Here is a 26,391-nt window from a genome sequence, read left to right on the forward strand (position 1 = left end):
TGAAATGTCAGGCCAGTTTGCTTTGGGAGCTCAGGAGGTCTGCTAGATAGCCAGAGAGCTTTACTTGAGTGTTCAGAAACGTTGTGTTCATAAACGTTATGCGTGTTAGGAACAGCTCTGTTCTCGGATGTGTGCAGTCATACATCTGTGGCAGAATTTGGCACCGAAATGCCATTTTCTGTCAAAACAATTAAATGTCATAACAGCATCGTGCAATTGCATGTACAGCCATCTTCTGGGAATATGTTTTCATTCTATTTATTTTCTTGGCAGATTTTTTTTTCTTTGCCACTGATGTTTTGATAACAACGCAAACCTCAAATTTTCTGTCATAAAAATAGCAAATGCAATGTTAAAGCTTGATAATTTAGAGCACGTATAATTAGTTGGAAGATCTTACCTTCTGGCTTTCAAAACACTTCCAACTTGTGTTAGGTGTGTAAATGTGATCTGTTCATTTTTTTAAGTATGATTTGTGCATTTATGAAGTATATTTGGAGTATCATCTGTAATGTTGTCATTATAAAGGATTATAATGTTTTTTTATTTTCCAGGCTATTTTTCAACTGAATGCTTTTAAGCACTAATTTAAGTGCAGGGTTTTAGAAAACATCTGAAATAGCAGCAGCATTACAAAGCAGTATTCAGCTTAGATACTGTGTTAAAACCTACAGGCTCCCTTACCAATTGAAACCAGCAAGTTCATTGTCCAGTGTAGAGCTCAAACAATGCCTGGTTTATAGTTTTATTTCAGTTCCTGCAATCTCTAAATTGATTTCGTTGTGTGCCTTCTGCAGTGAGGCTGGGTATTATGAGCTATAAAAGCCTGTGATATCTGAAGCTTTCAAACTGGGGCTTTGTGGAGCACGATATCGCCTCCTATTTCCATCATGCACTCAAGAAAGCACAAGACCATTTTATTTTCCTTAAGTGTTGTGGTTACCAAGGGTAAGAAGTCATTAATCTCAGTCTCACTTCGGATAGTCAGAAGCTGTCAAAGATCAAAATACAAAGATTAGATCAAGTATAAGTATGTGAAAACTAAAAAGTAGAAGTCTTGGTTTTCCTGTATAAGGGGCATAAGGATGGGAGACATGGGACAAGGCTATGCTGGGGGAATTGTTGCTGCTCTTCATTTTGATGCAAAACCTGTATGAAAACAGCTAACGTGAAACCAACCTTAGAGTTCCTGTCACCATGGGGCTTGACTGATTGTATTTTTCATAACTGCTGTAGCAAAGATCGGTTTATTAATACCACATTCTTCACTTTATTATCTGACTGTATTCTAGAGCCTATAAAAGCCATTAAGGAGAAGGCAAGTCTCTGCTTTCATTCCTTGCCAAGGCATTGATGTTTTCATTTTTTTGAATCTGTGAAACATTTAGGATTAAGAAAGAGTTCTTGCCCTCGCTCCCTCACTTCCCTTAGAAGACATCCTTTGCAGTGGCAGCAGAGATGGGAAGTAGTCTTTGAAGTGGCTGAGGTTCAATCTATTGAAATACGTATTAAAATGTAGGATGCAAAATTTCTCTTGGGAAATGATAACTTTGGTAGTATTGTCTGGTTTTCTACAACCTGTTCCTAAACAAAGTGACAGGGAATGCTGTTCTTAATTACCCTAACCTATAGGATGATATATATATAGGATCTGCCTTCAGAGTGGTAGCTGCTGGGAGGATTTTCATCAATAGGGGCATGATGGGAACACTTGATGCTGAAAGTGCTCAGGCTGTTGGATTGTCTGCTTTTCATATGATTAACCTGTTTGAGCTCCAACTTGCCTTTTTCTGCACTAGACACAAGTCTACCTTTTGAGAGTTAAAATATAATTTATTTCTTATAGAGCTGGTCCACACAACCTTTCTAATGGCATACTCATGTCTAAAGGTAGCTGCTATATGGACGGGGTGGTCGGTACCATTCCTGAGATGATCTGTCACCAGGTCTTGTATGTTTGCCCCTTTTGTGGTGCAGTAGGATGGTTGATGATGGGCAGATGGGCCAGTTCCATGGCGCTTCCTACATAGGCCTGCATGTTGTATACCAGAAGGGTATTGTATATTATATATTGTATACCAGAAGGATTTGTGAGCAGCTTGAAGAGCTCCTACATCTCTTCAAGCCATGTCTGCATATCACTGATTCTTGTTAATGATTAGCGATGAGCTACAGAGTGAGTAACCTTTAAGAGTTGGGGTATTAGGGATCTGTAGACCGCTTATAATGCGGTGACCTGCCTGCAGTTTGCTGCAGTCTCTGCCTTGGTGTAGACGATACATTAATTCTTCGCAGAATACTACTGAAGTCCTCCTGCTGAAATTGCTGTTCAGCCACTGAAAGCAAGAATTCCTAGTCCTTCTGTGTGTGTAGGCAGATGTAGTCAAGGTAGGGAATGATCCTGAGGATAATGTAAGCCAACTGTTTAATCGTAAGACTTTAAGACTGAAATTAGTTTGTATTAAACTGGAATTGCTTAACCTGAGATGTTGCCCTGCATTTCAAACATCCTCAGACTTGATATTTTCAAGCCACTGTGACAAACCTGAAGATTTGCTTTGTTTTCTCGGTAAGAGAAAGCAACGATTGCAAGCAGTTTCCATACAGCAGTGTAAAAAGCACTAGGAACTTATTTGTGTAGCAGTTGTCACCACCCATACCTCGGAGAAATGCAGGGATCTTTCAGATGGTGACTATGTAATTGCTTCCACATACCCCAGAGGGAAGTTCCTTTCTGCAATCCCATGTACTGTAAGCTCTCCCACCCTTTCCCCCAGGTGCATGAGATCACAAGTCTTGCAAACTTGACAGCGAGGGAGATGTCCCCATAATCCGAAGCTGAGGAGTCACTAGATGGAAAATTCAGGTCCTGCTCTACATGGAAAAGCCGGTGCTTGTTGGGCAGGTGTTTTATCCTCGTTTCCTCACCGTCCCCAGATGGTGTTGCGCTGGTTCACCAAGGTGGAGGGAGGGAACTGAGCAGAAAGTCTACCCTGTGCTGCGTTTTTTTTCCTATTATCTGTCGTCTGCGGCCCCTACTCCCCTTGCCCTGCTTTCTACCTTTCTGGCTTGACCTTTGTGAGCTTGCTGGACGTATTCCCTGCAGAGCCGGGGTGGTTTCTCTGCCTTTGTAAAAATGTTCTGTTCTTTGTGCTGGTGAGTAAACAGAAGAACAGAGCTGAACTCGTGATGTATTTCTTGTGTTAGGAGGGAAACAGAGGAAGGAAACACTAAATTGGAGTTACAAGCTTATAATTTATCTTTCAGAAAGTACACCGGATACAAGTTAATGCATTTACAATAAAAAAACAGAGGTGGTAAGGGAAATGTCAAGGAGCCTTAACAGGCAGGTGCTTCTGCTAGGCTCGCCTGCTGTTTCTCACTGTAAGGCTTGACTTCCAGTCATTTATAATGCTGCCAAATTTTCTTTCCATTCCTGATGCCTCACCTGAGGTTTTTTGTTTTAATGTTTGGCCACGCATCAGGTTGTTCCCGAGGGGTGAGGGAACAATTTGCCATGCTTTCAAAGGCTGAAACAGCCCTTTGTTTGAGCAGCTCAAGTGTCTCCATCCTTGGGTCGGGGACTTGACACTTAGGAGAATGAGGGCCTTTGTGGCAAGAAAATACCTTCAGAAAAATCTGTCTAAATCACAGACCATGGATTCACAGTAGCTGGTCAAATCAAAATTTATGGCCTGTATGTTTTGTGATGAGTACCACTCATCACAAAATGGGGGGGCGCTTGGGAATGGTCTGGTAACTGCGTGCGCAGGTGTGGGTGCTGGGGAGAGAGGGAAGTTGAGCGAGGCCGGACTGGCAAACAGACCTGTTTCCAGTGTTTACTTGTTCTTGAATACGTAGCCTTGTTGTCTTCATCGTGTTCTCGGCTTTGTTGTCTTCCTAGTGTTCCCAGCTTTGTCGTACACGACGTCTCAGTTTGGTTTGTTGCTTCCTGCCTACCACTTGCCGGAGCTGGATCGCAGACTCAGTCACCAGCCCTTCGCAACGAGGCACTGCTGTCAGGATGACAGATCTTTTTCCCACAGTGACTGTTTGAAAGTCCCTTTCCTTCAGAGCACCTGAAGTAATAAACATAAACTTAGGAACAGCTGAACATGAGAGGGGAGCTGTTGCGTTACCTTCCTGATATTTTTCTGGTAACAAGTTGGAGTTCTCCTTTACCTCTTACGTTTTTCTCCATACTCTCCTGTCTCATATCCTGCTGTATGACATGTTAACGTTTTTGGGGGCAAGGATTATGTAATTTTGAATGACATAAAACTCAGTGAAAGGTTCAGAACAAAGCATTTAATATTTTTAGGCAACCTGGCAAGAGTGTTAATGGCTTGAAGTCAGGTGCTCAAGACTTTGCCGCTGAGTCTCTTCTAGCCAGCACTGGGAAATGGTGGCTTTTATTTCTGAGCCTGGAAAGGAGCCTTCTTCTGAATCAAAAAAGGCTGGCTAAGGACACCTTTCGGGCTATCTTGGAGATGTGTTTTCCTTTGTCAGCTCTTCCACTTCAGTAACACTTGTCTTTGATATTAGGCTCTGCCGAATGTCAGGTGCCGAGGCAGGTGATGAACACTCAGCATGGATCTGGTGTCCGGATCTTTTCCAGGCCTCCAGCTGAGCCTGTCCTTCCCTGTGCCCTGAAAAGAAGTCTGATTGTTCTTTCAGAGGCTTTAATTTTATTCCTGTTATACAACAATGTCAGTAGGTTCTGGAAATGTGATGCAGACCTTGTATTGTTCTGCGGGATCTGAGATTGTGCTTTGCGCTGAGGAAGTATGCAGAAATTGCAGGGCTCTTGGGGACTTCCACTGATTATGGGAAACAGCTCTTCTGGAGTCTTAAAACTTCCAAACACAAACTGTTTGGGAAAAGTCACAGCACCTTTTGGACTCCACTCATTCACGTTGAGCTGTGTGACCCGAGGAGTTTGGTTTGTTACCTGGTTATTGTGGAACTTGGTTGCTATTAGCATTTTATTTTGCTCAGTGACTGAACATTAAAATGGTGGGAAGTTTTAATGGGGTACGCGAAAATGCTTAAAAGCAATCTAGACCCTTTTCTTCCTCTTGCCCTTCAAATCAAGAAAGAGAAGGAAGAAGGGAGGCTTTAGTAAATCATGGAAATTTACTGTAGTGGTAAGCATATTCCTAATATAATGCCCCGTTTGTCTGCAAGCATTATTCAGGCTTACAAGGCAAGCACTCGGATGTTGTTTATCAGTGTTATCCTAACCCGGAGGCAAGAGTTAAGTAACATGCACTGAACGTGGGCAGTGAGGAGGGTGGCGTTTCAAATATTCCTGTGTTAAAATGACTTATTTTCTGCTTTTGAAAGGAAGTGTTGACGTTTCTTTGCACTTCTGATTTATTTTTTTTCCCCTAAATATCTGGTCTGTAATCCTGTGAGATGTACAGCTCTTAAAGGAGAGGAGATGGACTGTAAGTCATGTTTAAATTTGCAGTTTTAAAGATCAGCTTTAGATGCCACATCCGGATGTTAGTAATTTTCATTCTCCTTGACATCCTCCTGTTATAATGCGATCAGCACAATCCTATAAAGCAAAGCAGGTACTTTCGTATGATTCAGCAGTTTTGAATACAGGATCCTAAAATTGTGTTGTGTTGATTTCATTTTATATTTTTAAGGTACAATGACGACAAATCAATACATAATATTTCCCAGAACTTCACACAGCAGAGCCGGCAGGCCTTGCCGTAAAATTAATATCTGCAATCAAAGTGCAGCAGAGAGACTAAATACAACAAAATCTACAAGAAAAAAAACAAAGTCAGGTCTGTCTGCCTTGTATTTGCCTGTCGTTTTCGTTTTGATTGCGATTGGCCGGCAAGGTCTGCTGCTGGCATTACACAATTGGCTTAGATGGGAAATTACAAAACAGGAGCAGATCCCTTTATTTGTACTCGGTAGCACATGCAGCTGAGCACAGGCGAGCAAGAAAGGTCACCCGTACGCCAGGATTTGAGTGCTCTCTCTCACAGATGTTTCCATTTCAGAGAAGGGCAGCTTATCTCGTTTTTAGGATCTGTGACTTTGAGTTTTTAAACGCCACAGGGATTTCTTGCTTTGGTGAATGTCAAAATGTACCTGAAATCAAGTTTGTAGCCTGGAAGCAAGAGAGCATTTCAGATGCACAGAGCCATATCGTGGAATGATCAGAAAGCCCTGCGTTTTTAAAGGATTTTAAATATTAGTAAGGAGGAAGACAAGCCAAACAGAAGGTTGAAAGCAGATGCAAAAGGAAAATGACTTTGTTGTTGAAAACAGCATGAAGCAGGGATTATATCGGCACCAAAACAATGGAGAACCAAAGGGTGTTGTTTTCATCTGAAATAATATCTGCACGAGACATGTGAAAACTACCTTTCATGGAGAAAGAACAATTCATGATTTGAATATGGTTTGAAGCCCTGTGGGACATAGTTGGGACTGGTGCATCTTTCCAATGGTGTGTAGGATATGTTCATCTAAATATCTTAAATAAAGAAGATTCTGCACAAAAGAGTCAAGCTGCCTTTTTTTTTTTTTTTTCTTTTAACTAGCTTATAACTCTGCTTTTTGGAATGAGCAGACCAGAGGAGTTTCATTTGCATTTTTAACTGAACTTTTTTTTTTTCCTTCTTTCCTTCTCCAAACTTAGTTTGCGAGATGCTGGGATTGGATTTATCCTTGTCATAGACCGCAGACAGGACAAATGGACCTCTGTGAAAGCTTCCATACTGCGGATAACAGTGAGTACTGTTTAACATTAACTCCTTAAAAAGCTTTCCCATGTTGAACCTTCCTCTTATAAATAGAAAAGCAGCAAATGCTTTTTCTTCAGCAAAACGTTAGCTGGTTTATGACACACAAAGTATGCAGTTCTTTTGTGTCCCACCTGAGTGGGGCCAAGCATCGTGTGTCCTCATCATGCTTTTAATGCAGTTTGCAGCTCATAACATCAGCCTGAGAGGGCACCTGGAGAGCACGCGCTTGTGCGTGCGCGGCGTATGGCTCTCCCAGGTGGGAGCTGGTCCTTGTGTGGGCTGCCTGTGCATCTTGCTGAGCTTTGGATCTGCTTCTCACTGGCTAAGAATTTGGGACCTGATTTAGTTTACCTCTTGTCCAAGAAAATCAGGTTTAAAAGATGAAAAGATAGTCTTGTGATGTTTGAATAAAAACAAGGGTTACCCTTAAGCCAAAATACCTCAAATACACACTCACATCGATTTATAACCTCACACTTCTACTTTCAGTCTCCATTTTAATGACTATTTTTGAATATAAAACTAAATCTTAAAGTTGTTTTTCTTACATAAGCAGGAAAATACATTTGTATTTATCAAGCGCTCAAGTGGTTGTAATACTGCTTGTTTTTTTTTCTTTTTGGCCTGGCTTGAATCGTTAGTATTTATAATCTTTCCAGTAAGTGCTGACAGAGCTGTCAGATTTTCTTTTTATTGCTTAATCATTTCAAAATTTTAGCTTCATCACATAAGTTCAATTTTTGTTTGGCCCCATTTTGACCAAAGAATTGTTTGCTTATTGCAAGTTAAAAGGTGCTTATCTGAAGGTACTTTAAGGTAGAGGTACTTCCTACTAAAGGTATTTCCACTATATAACTCCTGTAAATGAATTTGTAATGACATTATACCTTCAAAGCAACTTTTCCCATGATAAATATTTTAGGGATGTTAAAACATTGAAAATATATAGAAATATTAGCAAAATTCACTTTTGCAACTGACTTTGAATTTCTGAGATGTAGCATTGAGCAGATTCCAACAGAGCAAGCCAAGAGCGGCTTATTTTGGGGTTATTAAAGAAAAAGGATTGTATCTCTAGAGTCTGTGAATTGCTTTCCTCCAATGGGCACTGTTTTGCCTAGAAGCTCAGTGTGCAGAACCTGACTGTAATTGTAGTGACTGCGTTGGTGCCTAATGCTTTTGCCTGGAGGAAGGGTTTTAAGTGCAGAGTAGACTGATGGTTGTAGTGCTTTTGATGATGGGTCATTTCTCTTTTTTCTCATTCTTTTGTGAGCTTTATTTAAAAGATAAATCATTATTCCTAACTGAATTCCTAACTAATCTATTAGGCGAATTGTCTTTTCCTACATTTGCTTCTTTTGCTGAACTTGCTCAGCTTTGGGTGTGTATTTCATCTGTGGATGCATGTGGCAGTACTCCTGTTGGGTTCCACAATAATCACATCATCCCTTAACACTTAAAGTTTTACTCTCCGGTTCCAAAAAAAGATATAGTGACAAGTCTTTATTTGCCATTGTCCACTGTATCTTTACTATAGTATTTGCTATAAGTGAACTCTAAGTAGGTGTCTGCTGTCCATTCATTTAAAAAAAAAAAAAAAAAAAAAAAAACATAATGCAAAGCTTGCACCAAAGTCATTAGTGTTTCTCTGAGTTTTGCTGACAATTATTTTAAATGCCTCAAGGGTAACTAGAGGCTTAACTTCTATTTGTTTGTTTCTCCTGTACATCAGATAATCAGATGCTTGATCACCAGAAATGATTTGGGCTATTTAGAAAACACTTCATATCTGAAAACCTGGTTTCCCTAGAAGATTTGACTGCTTAAGCTTATTGTTGTGTGTGAGGATATTAGTCTCACATTGTTTGAGACGAGTTTCAGCTGTTGGCTCATCTGTACTAGCTCCTGCCATCTTTCCTGATTTTTCTCTGATCACCCTGAAGGGATTGATCCTTTTGATCAGAGATGCTAGCAGAGGGTGCAGTGGCTGGAGCATTGCCCAACAGGACTATCCTGTCTAGAGCATCTGCCTGTCACTGATATCCTAGCAACTTTAAGAATATATATTTGTAAGCACTGAGCAGCTGCTAAACAAAAATTCTTACTCGTGTGTGTTTTTGTTTTGTGAAGAGTTTTGACTATAAAATAAAACACAAATGTGTGTGTGTGTGTGAATCACACACACACTGGTAAATACTAGTAGGTGTTGGAAGTATGCTTTGAAACAAAGCTAATGAAGAAAGAATTGTTGTTGTTGTTCCAACCTGAAATTAATGTGAAAAATCTTTCTCTTGCTGTGGAAATAAGGCATAGCTTCTGAATGAGACTGTAAGGAGGAGGAGTCACGTAACCTGGTACAATGGTTCCATATTGTCCAATCTGCAGATGGGTGAATGATGAACGCCCGACAAACAGATCTCCTTTTCATGTGGTCATAAATGACCCTCCCCAAGCCTACCACCCTTCTTCTTTCTCTCTTAATACTATCAGACCCAAGGAAGCAATATTTAGTTCACAGAGTAAGAGCGAAGCACAACACTAATCAATGTGTTTTGGGGTTTCATGCTGCTCTGATCATATTCCAGTGTGCTTCTTAAAACAAAAACAGTAACAAAAACCTATGGCTTTACTTTGTCTGCATCTGTTTGTTGTGCTGCCTTCACTGTCTTCCTCCATCTTAAGGTTGAAGTGTGAGCTCAACCCTTTGGACAAACAAAATGCACACTCAGCATCTTTAAAAGTTTCAATCACAGCTATCCATCAGGCACAGATTGAAAGTCCAGAGGAAATAAACTTCCTTACACATGCAGTTTAGGGAGTAACATCTCTGTGGGCAGCAGCTCTTGAGGAAGCAGTTGGTATGAAGGTCACTCGGGTAGTGAGAAAGTGGTACCCAGTTGAGCAAGTTTGCAGCCCTTTCTAAATGTGACAAGACTTGGGCTTTATCCAGCCTGGTGTGGAAGTTTGCTTTGTGATTTGCTGTCTTCAACATAAGGATGCACTGCATGCAGGTTTCATGCTTTCTGTTTTGGGCTGCATTGTCCAGAGCACAGTTTTTCTGGCTGCTCAAAACTCACAACACAGTGCTCACTGTAACAGAGGCCCAGCCCATTAATTGCTTTGAAGATTAGGGCCAAGACCTTAAGCTGGCAGGAGAAGACCAGAAGCCAAAGGAGAGACTGAAGTGCTAATACCAGCCTAAACCTTGCAGGAGCCAGACAGTCCTGTTTTTGTGCCATCTGGAGTCTTATCGTTGGTTTGACATCCAAGGTGAGAAACAGTGAATTACAGTAATCCAGCATTGAGCTATTTGGCCTTGTTTGTGGAGACAGAGGTTGAGTCTCTTAGGGAGCTGATGATGTAGGATAGATACGTTTCATAACCAGTGCTCCATAGTCAAGAAAGGCATTATTTTATGTTATGGACAGGATTTCCTGCTATCCCTAGTATCTTGCTAGCTCTTTGCATCATGTCCTGAAAACTGTAATGATAAGTAACAGTTTGTATGGGTTATGTTTGAGAAAACTGTTCTTTCAGCCCCCAGTCAAGTTACTTATCAAAGGCATTTTTTATGAGGTTCAAAACAAACTCTTGACAGGATGATTACGCTATAACACTATTTGTATGAATTGTGTAGCTGTTGTTCTGAGTGGTTCTAATAAATGATAAACCAAAACAGTTATTTGGAGATGCTTTATGCTTTTGTCTTTATTGCAATGAATGTTTTGTGAAAGTGCCTGAACATATGATGTTTTCAGTTCTCCTGGTATAGTCTGCTTTTTTTTTTTTTTTTTTGCTTTTTATTACATGTGTTTTTAATACAAAAAAAAAAAAGAGAGAGAGTAGAGACTTAAACTCTGAAAAGGGACTTGAGAAGAGACTTAAACTCTGAAAGCAGGGTCATAATATCACAAGTAGTAATATCACCTAATGCAAAACAGCTTAGTGTTTTTAAAACTAGAGTTCAACCTGGTCTTTTTATGAATTGTTTTTGATTCTTCCTTGATGAGAAGCCTGTGTGAAAGCCTTCATTCTAACTAGGAATAAACAGTTTTGTTTTTTTTTTTTTAAAAAAAAAAAAAAAAAAAAAAGGTGGGGGGGAACTCTCCACTTAGTTATTAGCTCCTTTATACACAGAAGTAGAAGTATTTTGGAAAGAAGTGTCTTGTGGCTTATGGCATACCAGTGAATGAAGAAGAAAAACACCACCACAAGGGTTGGTAATGTGGGCACATTGAGGCAGTTCATAAAGTGCAAAATAGCGCTGTTCCATGTATTTTAAGATGGAACAACTGAAGCTGAGTTAAGCATTAGCTCTTTGGTGGCTCACGCTTTTCAGATAAGATTTCTGAAAGCTGGCTGTTTACCTAGGAAGGGGAAGAGAAAGAAGCTTGGATTAGCTGTTTATCTGAGCAATTTTCCTTTGCTGTGTAGGAGTATAAAATGTTCCTGAGTACTGAGGCAGGCAAGTGAATTGCTCTGTGGGATTGAACAGCAGCAACTTCACTGACAGAGATGCAAGTTAAAATAATGTATGTATATCTCTGTATGTAATTCTTCTGTATAATAAATAAGCCCTAGGCACCACAGGAGGAAACTCAAGATGTGAAAACTCAAAGGTGTTGGTTGTCCTTTCCAAAAGCTCCCCCCCCGGTGTATGCACCTGGCTGTAGGCCCAGGCCACCACGCCATTCGGCCTACATGCGGGCAGCTTCTCCCTAGTACCAAGGAGGATTTTGGTAGCACCACATCCTATCTCACTGCCTGCCTGCCCCCACTTTGTGGTAAAATATGCAATTCAGTGAGATTATTCCTCCTTGAAAAGTGCCATCTGCCCACTAGTTGGTGCAACCTGACTGCTGGGGGTAAGATGGCGGAGCGCCTTCAGCAGCTCCCTGGTGGGAGCTCCTCTACCAGCAGGGTTAGTGCTGGTGCTACAGGCAGATGATGTATCGTTAATTTTTTGAGAAGGAAAATGGTGATCAAGATTATATGCACTTAAATTTTACTGTTAAGGCAACTCCTGTTTTGCTCAGCGAGTGTAGGTTCTTCTCATGTTCCAGTTTGGGGTAGTCTTAAGGCAGCAAAGATCTCCTGTATTGGGAAGTTGTGCTTTAGGAGTTGTGCTGTTTGTAAATTCCCAATCTGTTCGGATTGATTTCAAGTCTGATGATCACGTGTGTCTCTATCTTCTGTATCTTTGGCATCAGCACTTGCCTGCCTGGATGTGGAAGTGATGTAGAGATGAACAAAGTTAGTCCCACAAAGTGTTGCAAAGCATTAAACAAGTGCCAGCACTGATGCAAGTAAGATAAAGGAATATATGGGCCAGGCTAGGATAGAATAGGTACTACACTAATTTAAGTAGAGGATACTAAAAATATGACAGTGTTTGGGAGTGGTTTTTTTTTTTTCTGTTTGTTTGCTTCCCTGGTCTCTTTTGCATAGGCATCAAGCTAACGTACAATAGTTGTGACAAGATAACGGGGGAGCAGTTAATTAGTCCAGTAAAGAAAGATGCTTTTGGAAAAAATGTTTTCAGGCTTCTTGAGGACACAGCAACATTCAGTGACTTTACTAAAACAATCCTCGAAGGCGCTTTATTTTATGACACTGCTAAATGCACATAAATATTTATTTCTGTGTGTAACACTTGGTGCAATGCCATTGAGAAGTCATTGTTTGCTGTGTCTGCTTAGGATATAATGGTTTCAAACAAGCTTGATGCTGGACTGGAATGGTGGTTTTTTTGTTCTCTCTTGTTCAGGCTTAAGTTGACTGGTTGATGAAGTTCAAATCCATCTCAGGAGTGTCTGTTGCATCATATCATTGTCTCTGCAAGTCACCAGAGCTTTTGGGAGGGGAGAAAGGGTGCAAAAAAACAGGAAAGCAGTGATATTTGGGCAGTGAAGATATAAGCTCAGATAAACGGGAATAGCTGGTGCTCGTCCAACATTGTTTACTGTGGCAATCCTCCCTTTTTTGGTTGTTGTTTCACAAAGTTTGATTTGTGGATTTGACTCCTAGCCACGCTCAACAGTCAGTAACATTTAATACTGCTTTGTATTTGCTTGAAAAAACAAAACCAAGTGGGAAACATAGGAGTCAGGCTAGGGGAGGCAAGAACAGCATTGTCAACAAAGTTAGAATAATTGAAAATTTCAGCTTTTGCTGAAAGAGAAAGGAAACTCTTCACGTCTTTAATAGGAACTATTCTGAGTGGTGCACAACTGCAGTGATCTCAGCAGCATTGTTTAGGTAGGCATGCTGAGATGGAGAGTAATTGTAACGTGTGTATATGAACAAGAAGACCCTAGTTTATTTAGTCATACAACTAAACTCTGTATTTCATAAAAGCTAATATACAGATTAGAAAAGCTTACTCTTGCTTTGCAGTTGGCTAATGCTGTTTGCATCATTAACAGTCAAAATATTTGCTATAAAATTGTGGCTTTGAAGTCTAGACTACAGTCAAAAAGTATAAACCTGAGAATTTAAAGTTAGAATGAAGAAATTCATCACTCACACATGTAACTAAAATTTTGTGTTTACTGTTTAAAGTTGTGTTTTGAAACTTAACAATTTCACACTTCTATGTTTCTGATGTATCTACTAAACTCAAAGCAAATTCCTATTATTTTTTCAAAATATGTAATCTAAAAGATGTTTCTTCATGGAGCTTTTTATTCTGAAACGCTGGTATTACCACTGAATAAATTTCATTTTTTGGAAATCGGAGCTGAAAAACAGCTCAGTGAGAGTCTGCATACTACTGTTATAGGCACAAAATAAATTGATGCAAGTCTAAATGAATAGACTATAAAATTATAATTCTAAAAATATTATTCAAGAGTTTAATTTTTTTTTAAATGGTCTATTGCAGTGTTTCTTAGTATGAGTTAAATCATTTGCTTAAATTGTGGTCATCTTTGTTACAATAACTTAGATCATTTGTTTACTGTTTTTCTTACTTTTTTCATCTGAATAGAGTCAGGAATTTTCTATAAAAGGTCTGTCCTCTGTTTCATAACTGTGAGTTAATAAGTCCACAGAGAAAGACTGCTTGCAGTGCAGGGATGGAAAGCTCGTGTGGGCGAACAGAAGTGTACCTGGATTCCATCCCCAGCCCTCTGACAGACTCCACTGGGACTGAATCACTGGACTTTCTAGAAAACTTTGGCCATCATTTGGGTGGAGGCAGATTGTAAAGCACAAGTCTTTTAAGGATCCTAATCAATTTGAGATCTCTGAATACCTCAGGAACCACAATGAATCTGTGAAATCTTTCAGAAAAGTTTTTAACTATTTTCCTCTTTAAAAGTTTATAATTTCCAATGCTAAAAACTTGGAAGCCTGAAAAATGTGCATTAAACCAGTCTATAGCCATCCAGCTGCTAATGATTTCACTAGGCACAAAATGGACCATAGCATTGCAGCTTCTTGAGTCAATGTATGTTTGTAAGTTTGTTTTTGTTTGGCAGTCTTTTTTTGACTTTTTTTTTTGGTGTGTGTGTGTGTTTGCTAGAAATACGACAGTTTTCAGTGTTGCATAGGGGAGAAGACTCGTGTCATTTCAAGAATGGCTAAGTGCTATGTATGTGAATTTCTGCCACAGCAGAGGTTAATTTTTGGTAATTTAATGCAGTTTCTTTGCTTTCTTTCTCCTCTCTTCTGTGTTCTCTGTATCATTTCTAGAACTGGGGAAGATCCATCAGGCTACAAGCTGTAAGATGATGAGGAAAGAACAGATGAGGATTTTTGTGGGTTTTTGACTGCAAAATTCAAGCTTACTACTTCTGTGCTACTGCCTGAGAAATTCAGTCTTGGTGGCAATAGTTTGTGTGGGCAACTAGCAAGACAGTATATGCACAAACAAGAAATTTGTTTTTATGTATTCAGATAATAGAGGTTTCTCTTGGCACCCTCTATTAAAGAAGAGATAAGGTAACCATGAAAGTACTGCTGAAAAAGTACTAAGCCATCTCTGTTCATTAGCCTCCTTGTCTATGATGTAATCTTAACTGGAGAGCAATATGAGCCAGCTCAGAAAAATTTGATTCCAGAAGAATAGATTCCTGTTCCCAAAGATGCATAAATGTCTCTTTGAATGAAGCTCTCTATGCGAGCCTTGTTAGGTTTATAATTGGTCACCCCATTATGGAACTCTTTGATACAGTTAGTTTGTGGTTCAACAGAGGCTTCTCCTTGTTCAAAAATATTTTCTGAGCTGAGACACCAGAAAATAACAGATTAAATTTGTTTTGCAGGCATCTTTCCCAGGGAACTTGCAACTAGTCCTCGTTCTGCGCCCAACAGGATTTTTTCATCGAGCTCTCTCAGACATTGCTTTCAAGTTCCACAAAGATGAGTTTAAAATGAAAGTACCTGTAAGTAATCCTCTATTTCCACTTTACTGTCAGGGATCTGTTAAAGTACTTACTCTAGCCAATGCTGTTTATATTTTAAACTTTGAAAATATATAAACTAAGGATATTCAAGTAAGTGGGGAGGCTGTTATCAGATATAAATTGCCAGGGTTAGAGCTAGTCAAGATAACTCCCCCACGGTTCTTATTTATTGTTTTAGAACCAGTCCTTATATGCCAAATCCGCTAAGATACTACTGTTTTCTCCCACAGACCCAGGAGAGCAAGGAAAATGAACAAGAAATGAATGAGATGCTGTTGCTCTTAGAAAATAGCCATATACAGTTTACCAAGATTCAAAAATAGTAATGATAATCTGGAGTCATCAATGTTATATAATTCATTTTTTTTTTTTTTTAAATATGTGCTGTTAAGCCTGGTGCTCATGCTTATTTGCAGTTATGTACATCATCTTCAGCTGAAACAAGTGTTAAGATCTCTTGTTTGCTTGCTTCTTATACCAAAGGGAAAGAGTTCCATCACTTGCTTCGGTATGAAACTGAAATTTCTGTATTAAAGGCTGAAGGATAGTTTAGAATCCTTGGTAAGGGGCTTGTGACCACTGATGGCGTTTGCTTTTTAATTTGCTGCTGCAGATCATAATGCTGGGCTCAGTATCAGAACTGCAGGGTTACATTGATAAAACACAATTAACAGAAGATCTTGGTGGCACCCTGGATTACTGCCATAACAGATGGCTATCCCGTCGCACTGTAAGTCTTAGTTGTTGTTTTAACTTTTCAGTTTAATCAGCCCTTCTGTTTCATACCCTGTCATTTATAAGACATATTCCAAGTGATGCAAGTTGACTTGCTCTGAGATGTTCCCAATGGTACTTAGTCATCTTAGGGAAATAATATGAGTAATAATTTGGGAGTGGTTTTCTGACTGCTCGAATTGAAGGAACTACAGTATATTGTTGTGTTGAGGTTTGTTGTTTTTGCTACAAGAAAGAAAAAGCTCAAGTTGTAAAATAACTCGAGATTATAAAAATATGAGGAAGATATACCTGATACAAGCCTAGGAAAACATACAATTAAGGAATTAATGGTGACGGTATCTGTTGCTTACAAAATTATGCTTAGACCATTTTTCAATCTTGTAATTCATCTGCTCGGGTTTGTTTTACAAATTGTATGTATGTGTCTGTTTGTACATGTGCATGGGATGAGCATGAAACATCTTTTAATGGTTTTTATTCCAAAAGGCTATAGAAGGTTTCGCCCAAAAGGTTAAGCAAACAGCTCAGATTCTTCAGTCCTTTGGGACTGAGCTGGCTGAAACAGAACTACCAAACGATGTGCAATCAACCAGCTCCCTTCTTGCAACACACACAGAAAAGAAGGACAAAATGAAGGTATGTAAATCTTGTTAAGATGCTGTGTTCTAGTTAAATTGTGATTTAATGTATGGCTAACAATGTTAATAGAAAACCTGGAGGGTATTTGAAGTTAATTGACAATAATTATGTCAAACACTGAAATCTTACTGAAATTGTTTTTCTTGGTTTGAAGTTAAGAATCTTCTTGTTACTTTCAGAAAGGACAGTTCTTGTGGCTATTTGTACTTATGTACAAATGCATAGGAATTTGTTTCTACATATAAATCATTATGTATGTAGAGGCGAGTTTAATTTGTAGTTTTCTTTGCAAGAATAAATTTTATGGCATTTGAATGCACAGAACCTTTTGAAGAATGGACAAATATTCTTTGAAATAATCTTAAATTAAAACTGTTCGGGGGTTTCAAAACTACACATCTAAAGTTTGTGAGATATTTGTAGCATAAGGAGACATGAGAATGCTGTGTGTCAAGAAAATTCAGCTCGGTGTAATATTGTCTGAAGACCCACAAGCATACAAAAAGCTGACATTTAACATCTAGTGTCTTTATTCATTGTCAAACGCTGCTTTTAATCAAACGATGCTTGCTCTATTGCGATTAAAACAAAGTATTTTTGCCATTTTGTTGCCTTGTGGGATCTGCTTTATACAAAATACCAAAAAGCCAGTGATTACAGAATTCTTCAGTATGTTTTTTTGTTGTTGTTGTTTATTTATTTGTTCTTGTTTTATTTTTTTAGGAGGATATAAGGTTAGCAGTAGAACAGGGAGATGATGTCCTTGGAAGTATTACAAAACCAGTTACTGAGAACCCTGAATACAAACTGAATCAAGACCAGCTAGACAATCAAACTACAGTAGAAAGGTGAGAGGAGTGGTACACTGAACAAGCTGCTTTTATGGGGTTTTGACCCTTAACTGCCTCTATTAATTCTATCTGCATGCTTAGGTAGTAAACAAACATTGCAGTGTGAATAGATAAAAAGTACTTTCAGAAGCAACTGTTCTGTTATCAGATCTGTCTTTAGCAAAGTAATCCCCCGATGCCCATTACTGGGTCAACCTGAAGGTAAGGAAATGGGCAACATGTTTTGGGGTTCAGTATGCACAACAGAGCAGTGTTTGATTTTGTGGGGTTTTATTGTTGTTTTTTGTTTGTTGGTTGGGGAGGGTGGGGGGAGGGCGTTCCTTTTTGTCAGGCTTGGACTATATAGTCGAGCATGTTTTCCTTAGTTTAAAGAATATCGGTGCTTTGTTTCAAAGACTGAAGTGCAATCCAAGGAAATTTTGCTGTTGTAGGGAAAGCAGGAGAAGACAGAATAATATATACCCAATCTTTTCAGTAGATTTGTCCACTTTCATTAATTCCTTTTGAATTGAATTGGAAGGCTTCTTTTTTTTCGAACCTTCCTTAAGGAGCTTCTAAGATTGTTAATATCTTATCAATGTAGTTAGTAGTCTTTAAAGGGCTATTAGGGAGTGCTCTGCTTTTGAAGTATCTATACACAAACTTCCTATATGCTTCCTTTGGGTATATAAGTAATAGCTGTTATTTTCCTTTGTTTCTCCCACTCCCCCTTAAATTACTGCCAGTTTTGAAGACATTATATCATCATCATAGCACAGATGTAAATTTAAACAAAGTTATAAAAACATAGCTCATTTCCCCAAGGCAGCATTTCGCATTCTTTTTTTGTCTGTCATTCTATGTTCTGTTACACTTGGACTGACTTTTCTTTCCAAGTAAGTGTCAATTCCAATGGACAAAGCTTGGCAGAAGTCACTTTTTCGGGTCACTGTAGCTATTAGCTATCTGAAGGATAATCAGGGTTGGGGTGGGGGTTGCTAATTTATCCAAAATGTTCCTACTTAATACAATAACTGACAGAAGTTGGAACAAACTGTTTATGTCTGACTATTTTCTAATGAGTTTAACTTTTAAATACAGGGTTTGTTTCTGTGCTGTTAAAGAATAAAGTTTATTAAAATTCTGACCTACAGCCTTCCCTGGATGTAGCCTCAATAGAGCAAAGTACACCAAGGAGATAAATCTGTAGCATACCACAATGTCAAATGCACAATTAGAAGACTGGTCAAAATCCTTAAGGTTCTTCAACCTGAATGAAGGTTATTTTTATTGCAGTACTGATGTACAACTGTCTATGATATTGAAGTAGTATCTCTGCTCGGAAGAGAAGCAACGACCTTCAGGTTTTTTACGAGCCTTGCTCCAAGGAATTAAATGTGAGGGCAGCTGGCTGGTCACAGCAATACAAAATTTTGGCAAAAATCTTCATTATAGCTCAAAGTTTTGGTCCCTTGGAGTCCTGGCCCACGTGTATTTGTAGGTTTTATTTATGTTTGCTTGCACTGTGTCCCCAGGTCAGAGCTGAGAGGCAGTATATGCAGCAGCTACCTTCAGATCAACACTTGCCAGTTTTTCAGTACTTAATGTTTCTGTTGGACTTCAGTTTTACATCAATGTTATTCTAGAAAACAATTCTGTGCAATGCTCAAAAAAAGTTTCCTGTATCTAGTTTATTTTTTCTGGAAAGTATTGCTTTGGGGAGACTTTTTGTTTAATGTGGAAGATTGTATTGTCCCTTGAAGGTTGTAACCATCATTCTTACAGGTTTGTTTTGTTTGTGTGTTTTTTTTTTTTTTTTTAAGGCTTTTGGCTCAGTTACATGAAACGGAGACTGCCTTTGATGAGTTTTGGATTAAGCACCAGCAAAAACTTGAGCAGTGTCTGTGCCTTCGGAATTTTGAACAGAATTTTAGAGAGGTGAGAAATTCTTGGTGGCAGTCAATATTTGGTAATATAGGAGTGATTCAGAAGCAAATACTTCCCCTTCTTGTTTTTGCAGCTCGTGTGTGTGTGCTTGAAAACTTTCTCCAACTTTTTTTCTTGTACATGTCCTTACTTGACATTCTGCTATCTTTACTACCTTGAATACTTGCCTATAGAGACATAATAGCTTCTCTTCTGCAGTGTTATTTTTTTTCCACAAGCCTAGCAGTGTATAAGCATTCAAAAACTCCTTTGAAATCCATTCTCCACCACAGAAGCATAATATGCTGTCTGCGATGCTTTCATCTTGCCAATAGGTCCTTTTATGGAACCAAGACTTACCTAAACCTTCTGGCTGAAATTTTAGAAAACAGTCTCCAACACTGTGGGTGGGAAGTTGCAACCACAATGTTAGAAGCTGGGTGGAGACTGAACTAAAATTTTTACAGCCAGCTTCTGATCTCATGTTAGTTTAACTCGTGTTTAATGGCACCTACAGTCACTTTACTCTGGTGTTGAACTCAGAATATGCCCACTGTGTATCCACAGGATCAACATTCAGAAACCCTATCCCAAGTGTGTGCATATATATCTTTCTCTCAAACAATTGGTATGGTGAGGACCTCACCCTTTGCTCTTTACATTAATGTCTCTGCACTATTTTCGTCTATTCAAAGCAAGATGATAAATGTTTCTGAGCATTATTCTTCCTGAATTATTATTTTTTTTTTTTTGCTACTACCAGGAAACAAGATTACTTCACTGCCTTTTCTCTGTATTTGTTTTCATTTTAAGTTGAGGATAAAAGTAGATTGACAAAAACCTAATTTGTGTTTGTGCTCCAGTAACCCCATAATGCGAGTCACCTGATTGCAAATAGTGGCTATCAGCTATTTAACTGATACGTCTCTGGAGAGGTGGAATCATCTTCATTGATACTTACATGTATGTCCTTTCAGGTTAAAGCAGCTTTGGATGTTGTGTCCGAGAGACTGTCTGCTTTCACAGATGTGGGAAACAGCTGTTCACATGCGGAGCACATTTTGAAAGATCTTGTCAACTTTGAAGAAAAATCATGTGTAAGAACTGCACTTCTCCATATTTCTAGTATGACTCTGTGTGTGTGTGTGTGTAGGGGAATGTCATTTAGTTACTGAAAATATCATATGACCAGAGCTTAAGCTAACAGCAGGACAGAATTAGTGTCTAAAGTAATGTGCAGAAGGAATTTGGAGCAATGCTTTCAACCATTGGAATGGCCCAGTTCTCAGGCAACTCTTACTGAAGAGTGGAGTGACTAATCATAGAGTCGGTATGATTGTTTCATGGAAAACTTACATAAAATGTCTACATAGCCAAGTTCTGCACTTTATGATCAAGGGGACACTTCCACTCCTAATAAAACCACTTATTTCATTAAAACTCAAAATTGGGAAGGCTGTGTATTGAGTGTATGATATACTAAAACAAGATTGACAAAAATATGCTCTGAAAAATGTAAAAAGGAGACATTATTAACATATTATGATTTGGATTTCTTCTCACTGGGGCTATATGGTTATACTAATTCATGTTTCTGAAGTGCTCTGATACAATGAAGCAGGAAGCATAAAAGTTCTTAGGCATTTGGAAAGACAGAAAATCACTTTGATTTATGAAGTCAGGCAGCTATTAATTTAAAATGTGTTCTGTATAAATGTGGGTTTGACTGCATAAAAAATAAATGGTATAACTTCTAATTTTTTTAATTGATGTTGATCCAAGGACATATATACTGAAATCAATGCTTTCTTTCTTAGGAAACCATAGCAAAAGCCAGAATGCTAGCTTCAGAAGGTGACACTTTCATTCAAAGCAATCACTATGCTGTGGACTCCATTATTCCAAAATGCAGTGAACTTCATCATCTCTGTGATGCCTTCACTACTGAGATGGAACGAAGGAGGAATCTTCTTAACAAATCTCTAGAACTGCATAGCTTATTAGAAAAGGTAAATTTTCTGTGGAATGGTTTTGTTTCCTGTCTTGTTGGCAAAAACCTCTGCCCACCCATTGTCATAACAGGAGACTAAAAAATATATGGGTATACTGAAAGTTTTGTCCTTTAATAGCTGAATACATCACAAGTAGAGGTGTGAAATGTTTTAGAGCTTCTTAGTGTTTGAAGCTGACATCAATGCATTCTGAGCCTTTTCTCTTCTCTGTTTCTAGTCTATGAAATGGTGCGATGAAGGAATTTATCTGCTGGCTTCACAGCCTGTAGATAAGTGTCAGTCTCAGGATGGTGCAGAATCAGCGTTACAAGAGATTGAGAAATTCCTGGACACTGGCGCAGGCAATAAAATCAAGGAGTTGAATAAAATTTACAGAGAGTATGCACAAATCCTCAATGAGGACCTAAAGGTACCAGAATATATTTATGTATGTGTATGCATTCATTTGTTAATTTTAGAATTGCTTTCTTAAAGAGCCATCAATAAAGCTAACCCTACTAGATGACTTCGTGCTAATCATCAGAGCAAGTACTTACAGCTGGGAACTAGAAAGCTGGCGCATTTCCTTACTCAAGGTGGTAGTCATGTCCTATGTTTGGATAGGCATCAAGGGCTCCAGAGCCTATTAATAAAAAATTCAAATTTTCAGACAGTAGGATTTTTTATTTTTTTATTAAAAAAAAAAACCTCCCAAATGATATCTTCTTTATGTATCTTATCTCTTTGAGATATCTTCTTTATGTAGTTAAAACATGACTGTCCCTGATCCTTGCACAACTCATAGGAAAAAGCAGTTACAAAGCAGAACTTGAAAATAGAATCACAGAATGATCAGGGTTGGAAGGGACCACCAGAGATCATCTAGTCCAAGCCCTCTGCTCAAGCATGGTCACCTAAAGCATGTTTCACAGGATCACATCCAGGCAGGTTTTCAGTATCTCCAAAGACGACGACTCCACAATCTCTCTGGGCAGCTTTTCTTTCTTGCTGATACCTTCTTGTAACAGAACCATTAGATGCTTTCAAGAAAACTTTCCCCTGATTTTTTTTTTTTTAATTTGAAACCTGAATTCCATTGGTTTCTCTACAGCAAGCAGAGAAAATATTTTGCAATGTTCCAGTTTTTAAGTGTACCAAATAACTGTAAATTATGCCTTGTTAGGAGTGAAGAGTATGGTAGTATTTTTATATGTAGTATAAAAGCAATAGCCATTTCAAATCAATGTACCATAAATAGCTGTCTAGCTTGTTGATAGGTCTCTGACAGTGATTTTTTTTTTTCCTATGGCAATGGTAGGAGCATGTGCAAAAGGTTTTCCAGAAGCAAGAAAGCATGGAAGAAATGTTTCAAAAGAGACAAGTAAGTCTTAAGAAACTGGCAGCTAAGCAGACACGTCCTGTTCAGCCAGTTGCACCAAGACCCGAAGCCTTTGTAAAATCTCCTTGTACCTCTCCAGGTAAGCAACTGTAGTAGCCTTTAAGTATTTTTTTTTCACTGTGCTCAGAAACTAACAGCTGTAATTTGTGGTTGCACAAACATCTGTGTCAGATCCGCTCAAGTTCTAACTGCTGTTTGATTCTGATTTACGTGCTTAGGTCTTCAAAGAGATCATGTATCCAACTCAGAAAGCGGTGTGCTTCGGAAGGTAAACTACAGAAGAGGAAAGGTAATTTTTTTTTCTCTGTGTTTTTCATGCGCATACTGCTTGAGAAAGTCATAACGCAATAGAATATTCAACAACTTCAAGAAGAGTGAGGCAATTCCACTGCAAATGTGATGGTATTGCCCCTATCAAAGTAACTCTGGTTTAAATAGAGGCTGCTTTGTCACTGGGCTGGGTATGAGAGAAGGTAAAGTAAATAGTTGCCTATATTAGGAAAAATGTTAGGGGCAGCAAAATATAAAATCTATGAACAGGAAACATTTATTATTTGCCAGTAGTAACTGGCTACTCTTAACACTGACGAAAGTGAAGAGGTAGTTGTCATTGGCTCACAGATAGCTTCACCTGACCTAAGGGGTTGCCATTCCCAAGTGGGGAAGGTCTTCCTGCCCCGCCTCCAGCAGGGAAAGTAACCTGACGGCAGCAACAGAAACAAATAGTTCCCCACTATGTTAGAGAGTCGAATTAACTCAGGAAAGGTTCAGCAAGAGTCAAGAGACGATGCAAGGAGAAATGCAGGACTGCGTGGCCAGTAGGGACAAGAGTTGGAGAAAAGGGTTGGTTTTGGGGGGTGGGTACTTGAAAGCAGAACCTCTCCTTATTTCAGAAGATCTGGGATTAGCTCAGCCATTACAAGAGTTACTTTCTACCAACCAGAAAGTTAGCACAGGACCTCATTTTTAGCTTGGAAAACAGACTAGGGCCGGCACTGCCTCCAGAATTTAATGCTGATGCTCTGATGTTGCCTTGCTGGAGAGGGGTCTTGAGCCATGATGTTTTCTAAGCCGGCCTTTCATGGTGAACTCCCTGAATCTAAATCTTCATGTGTGCTTCAAGACCTTCATGTTGACTTTTTTTTTGCTGAGTTTCTGCAAAATAACTTCATTTCTAATGGAGCACAGTCTTGCCTGTGAAAACGCATGCAAATAGAGCTGAGTGCAAAGCTCCATATTTTAAAGTGCTTTCACCCCCATCTGTGATGCTGTGATTATTTTTTGTTTGTTTGTTTCCTTCTTTAGAGTGAAATGACTGAACTCCATCAAAGCAGAGGAGGATCCACGATGGATGATGAAGAAAACCTAGCTGTGCTACGGCAGTAAGTATATTTTGATAAACAACAAATGTTCTTTCTCTGATTTGGTTCCAGTAAAGTCTGAGTTTGGCTAAGGATTTGATAAGACAAGTATGCTTCTCTGAATTAAGTCTCAGTACTTTTTGAAATGCATTGGCTGTGTTCTGTACATAGAGGAAGGTATTTCAGTCTGTCTGCAGAATTATTTCTAGTTTATATAATACCAGAGTCTAGTTTTGCTTCAGCAAGGTAGTGCTATGGCAAGATAACTGCATATTTTCATTTCAAAGATGACATAGTTTTGAGGAATAACCTCCTGTAAATCTATCAGAAATTTTGGTCTCCATGCTTCAGAGGACTTTTGGGGTTTTCTATTTGACTCTCTTTAGTCCCTGTTTTGACAAATCTTAAGAAAAATCACCTTCCTGTACAAACACTAAATAGCATCACACACATTCCAAAAATAACTTAATACCACCTGTGTGTGGTATAGCAGAACTTGCATTTCTACCTGAAAACTGGATGCTCTTGGTGTCATTTCACTGTTGTAACCATATGCTAAATCATCCAGAATTACAAGCGGGGGAAAAAAGAAGTGTGCTTGCTTGACTATGAAGGAAATTAAACTTTAAAATGAGGCACTGTGCCTCATTTATTAGATGTTTCTAAGTATAGTGGAAAGCCTCAATTTTAAAATGACCAGCGCAACTTGAAATCTGTATTTGATAATCCTTTGCAGCTCTAAATCTTGCAAATACAGCATAAACAGATTTTGTGATAAGTAGTGATAAAACTGTTCACTGCTTCAGTTCAGCTCCTACAACACTTAAAATGCTAGCTTTTGGCTTTTTTTCCTGTTTAAACACATTTTCAACTTTAAAACATTTTTAAAATGCACGCTTCTCAATAAGGACATATGAACTGTTGACAGAAATGTCTATGAAAATCACATTTTACTTGAACTGGAAATGTTTCTTTTATTGTTTGAAGGAAAGTAGAAACAGACAAAGTTAATGTTGCCTCAATATTTTGCATAAGTGAATAGGCCTTCCTTAATTACCGTTCTTTGTTTACAGGCATGTAATTAATGAACTTATTGAAACTGAAAGAGCATATGTGGACGAACTTCTCTGTGTTCTTGAGGTAAAGATTAAATTTCACTGTGGCTGATATGAATCTAGTTCTGTTTCATTTCATGGATGTTAATATGCTTTGCTTATCACTGTAATGCCTCCTCTTGTCTCATCAAGCAGTGTGGTTGTTACATCTCTCCTGTCTGGTATTTTCCTGTCTCATATTCCAGAGGCAGGAATGTACAATATTTTTCCTAGAAATACTCGTGCAACTAGGATTTTATATTACTAAACACAAATTCAGCAGAAAATAAGATATGCCTGATTATTTAGGTAGAACACAGTGACATTTGTAATGGTCATTAATTCCTGCAGAAGTTCATTCCAGAGTCTTGGGTCAGCTCCAGGAAGATAGTGTCATACTGGAATGTGAATTTGCATTGAAAGAAGAAATTCACACTGGAATGTGAATTTGTGTTGAGAAAATTTTGTATCAAAGTAGCAAATCTACTTATCACATCCTTCTTTGTAGACCTTTAGGTGATCTTCCAATTATCTTGGGTAAAACTATGGCAGACGAGTGCCTTGGAATAATAACATCTTGAATCAAAATTGTGAAGGAAACAAAGGTGTTTCTTTTGCTCCGTGCTTATCGAGGCACAATTACAGTACTGTGTATTGCTTGTAGATAGGGTTCTTGTACAGGGTTCTGTATTGTTCCTCAAATTTGTCAAGTCTTCATACATGGACGCATCATTTTGCTGTAGTCCAGTTTGATTGTAGGAGATGATAAAGCTTCAGATAACTTGAGGGTGAGTTATTTCAGTCAGGATGTGTCAAAATTGAGCCAGTTGGGCGCTTTCGGTATCCATGCAAGTGTTAGGCTCTTAAATAGGAGCTGTCTTAAATTATGTAGCAGTGATAATTTCTGGGTAGATACCTTCAAATAAGAATATTGCAGGAACTCTGGCCTTACCTTTGCCTAGTTTCTGCTCAGCTTCCAATAGCGTTGCTGTTCTGGGTTCTGTCCAAATGCTGGGACATGTCAACAACAGGATAGCTGTCTGATGTGGGGTAATAAAGCAATATAGGTCTGGAGTGGACCTTAAGGATTGCTTTATTCCTTGTGTTTGTATGCAATCCTATCAGTATAATTTTGTTCTTAAAATCAAGATTCAAATGGTTGAAGGCTTTTTGGTTCTTCCTTCTGATAATGGAGGCTGTTACAGAATCTTTCTGTTCTTCTAGTATTT

The 26,391-nt window shown here is 38.7% G+C and overlaps 1 protein-coding gene across 15 annotated transcripts in view; it reads left to right on the forward strand.

Moving 5' to 3' along the window:
- Positions 1–26,391, forward strand: part of MCF2L (MCF.2 cell line derived transforming sequence like) — a 153,645-nt gene that overhangs the window by 107,276 nt on the left and 19,978 nt on the right. For 13 of the 15 annotated variants that reach the window (XM_084532136.1, XM_084532143.1, XM_084532145.1 and 10 more), the window contains 13 exons: positions 6,671–6,761; positions 15,044–15,163; positions 15,798–15,914; positions 16,409–16,558; positions 17,285–17,409; positions 19,215–19,329; positions 20,295–20,414; positions 21,135–21,326; positions 21,547–21,738; positions 22,627–22,786; positions 22,926–22,996; positions 24,013–24,089; positions 25,142–25,208. In XM_084532136.1, the coding sequence (XP_084388262.1) occupies positions 6,671–6,761; positions 15,044–15,163; positions 15,798–15,914; positions 16,409–16,558; positions 17,285–17,409; positions 19,215–19,329; positions 20,295–20,414; positions 21,135–21,326; positions 21,547–21,738; positions 22,627–22,786; positions 22,926–22,996; positions 24,013–24,089; positions 25,142–25,208 (1,597 nt within the window). Of the gene's footprint in view, positions 1–5,937; positions 6,479–6,670; positions 6,762–15,043; positions 15,164–15,607; positions 15,693–15,797; positions 15,915–16,408; positions 16,559–17,284; positions 17,410–19,214; positions 19,330–20,294; positions 20,415–21,134; positions 21,327–21,546; positions 21,739–22,626; positions 22,787–22,925; positions 22,997–24,012; positions 24,090–25,141; positions 25,209–26,391 lie in introns of those variants that run through there. The other 2 variants (XM_084532140.1, XM_084532141.1) reach the window with 2 other exon arrangements.

This window comes from Aythya ferina (genome assembly GCF_964211825.1).
Source record: "Aythya ferina genome assembly, chromosome: 1".
In the NCBI taxonomy this organism is placed as follows: Eukaryota; Metazoa; Chordata; class Aves; order Anseriformes; family Anatidae; genus Aythya; species Aythya ferina.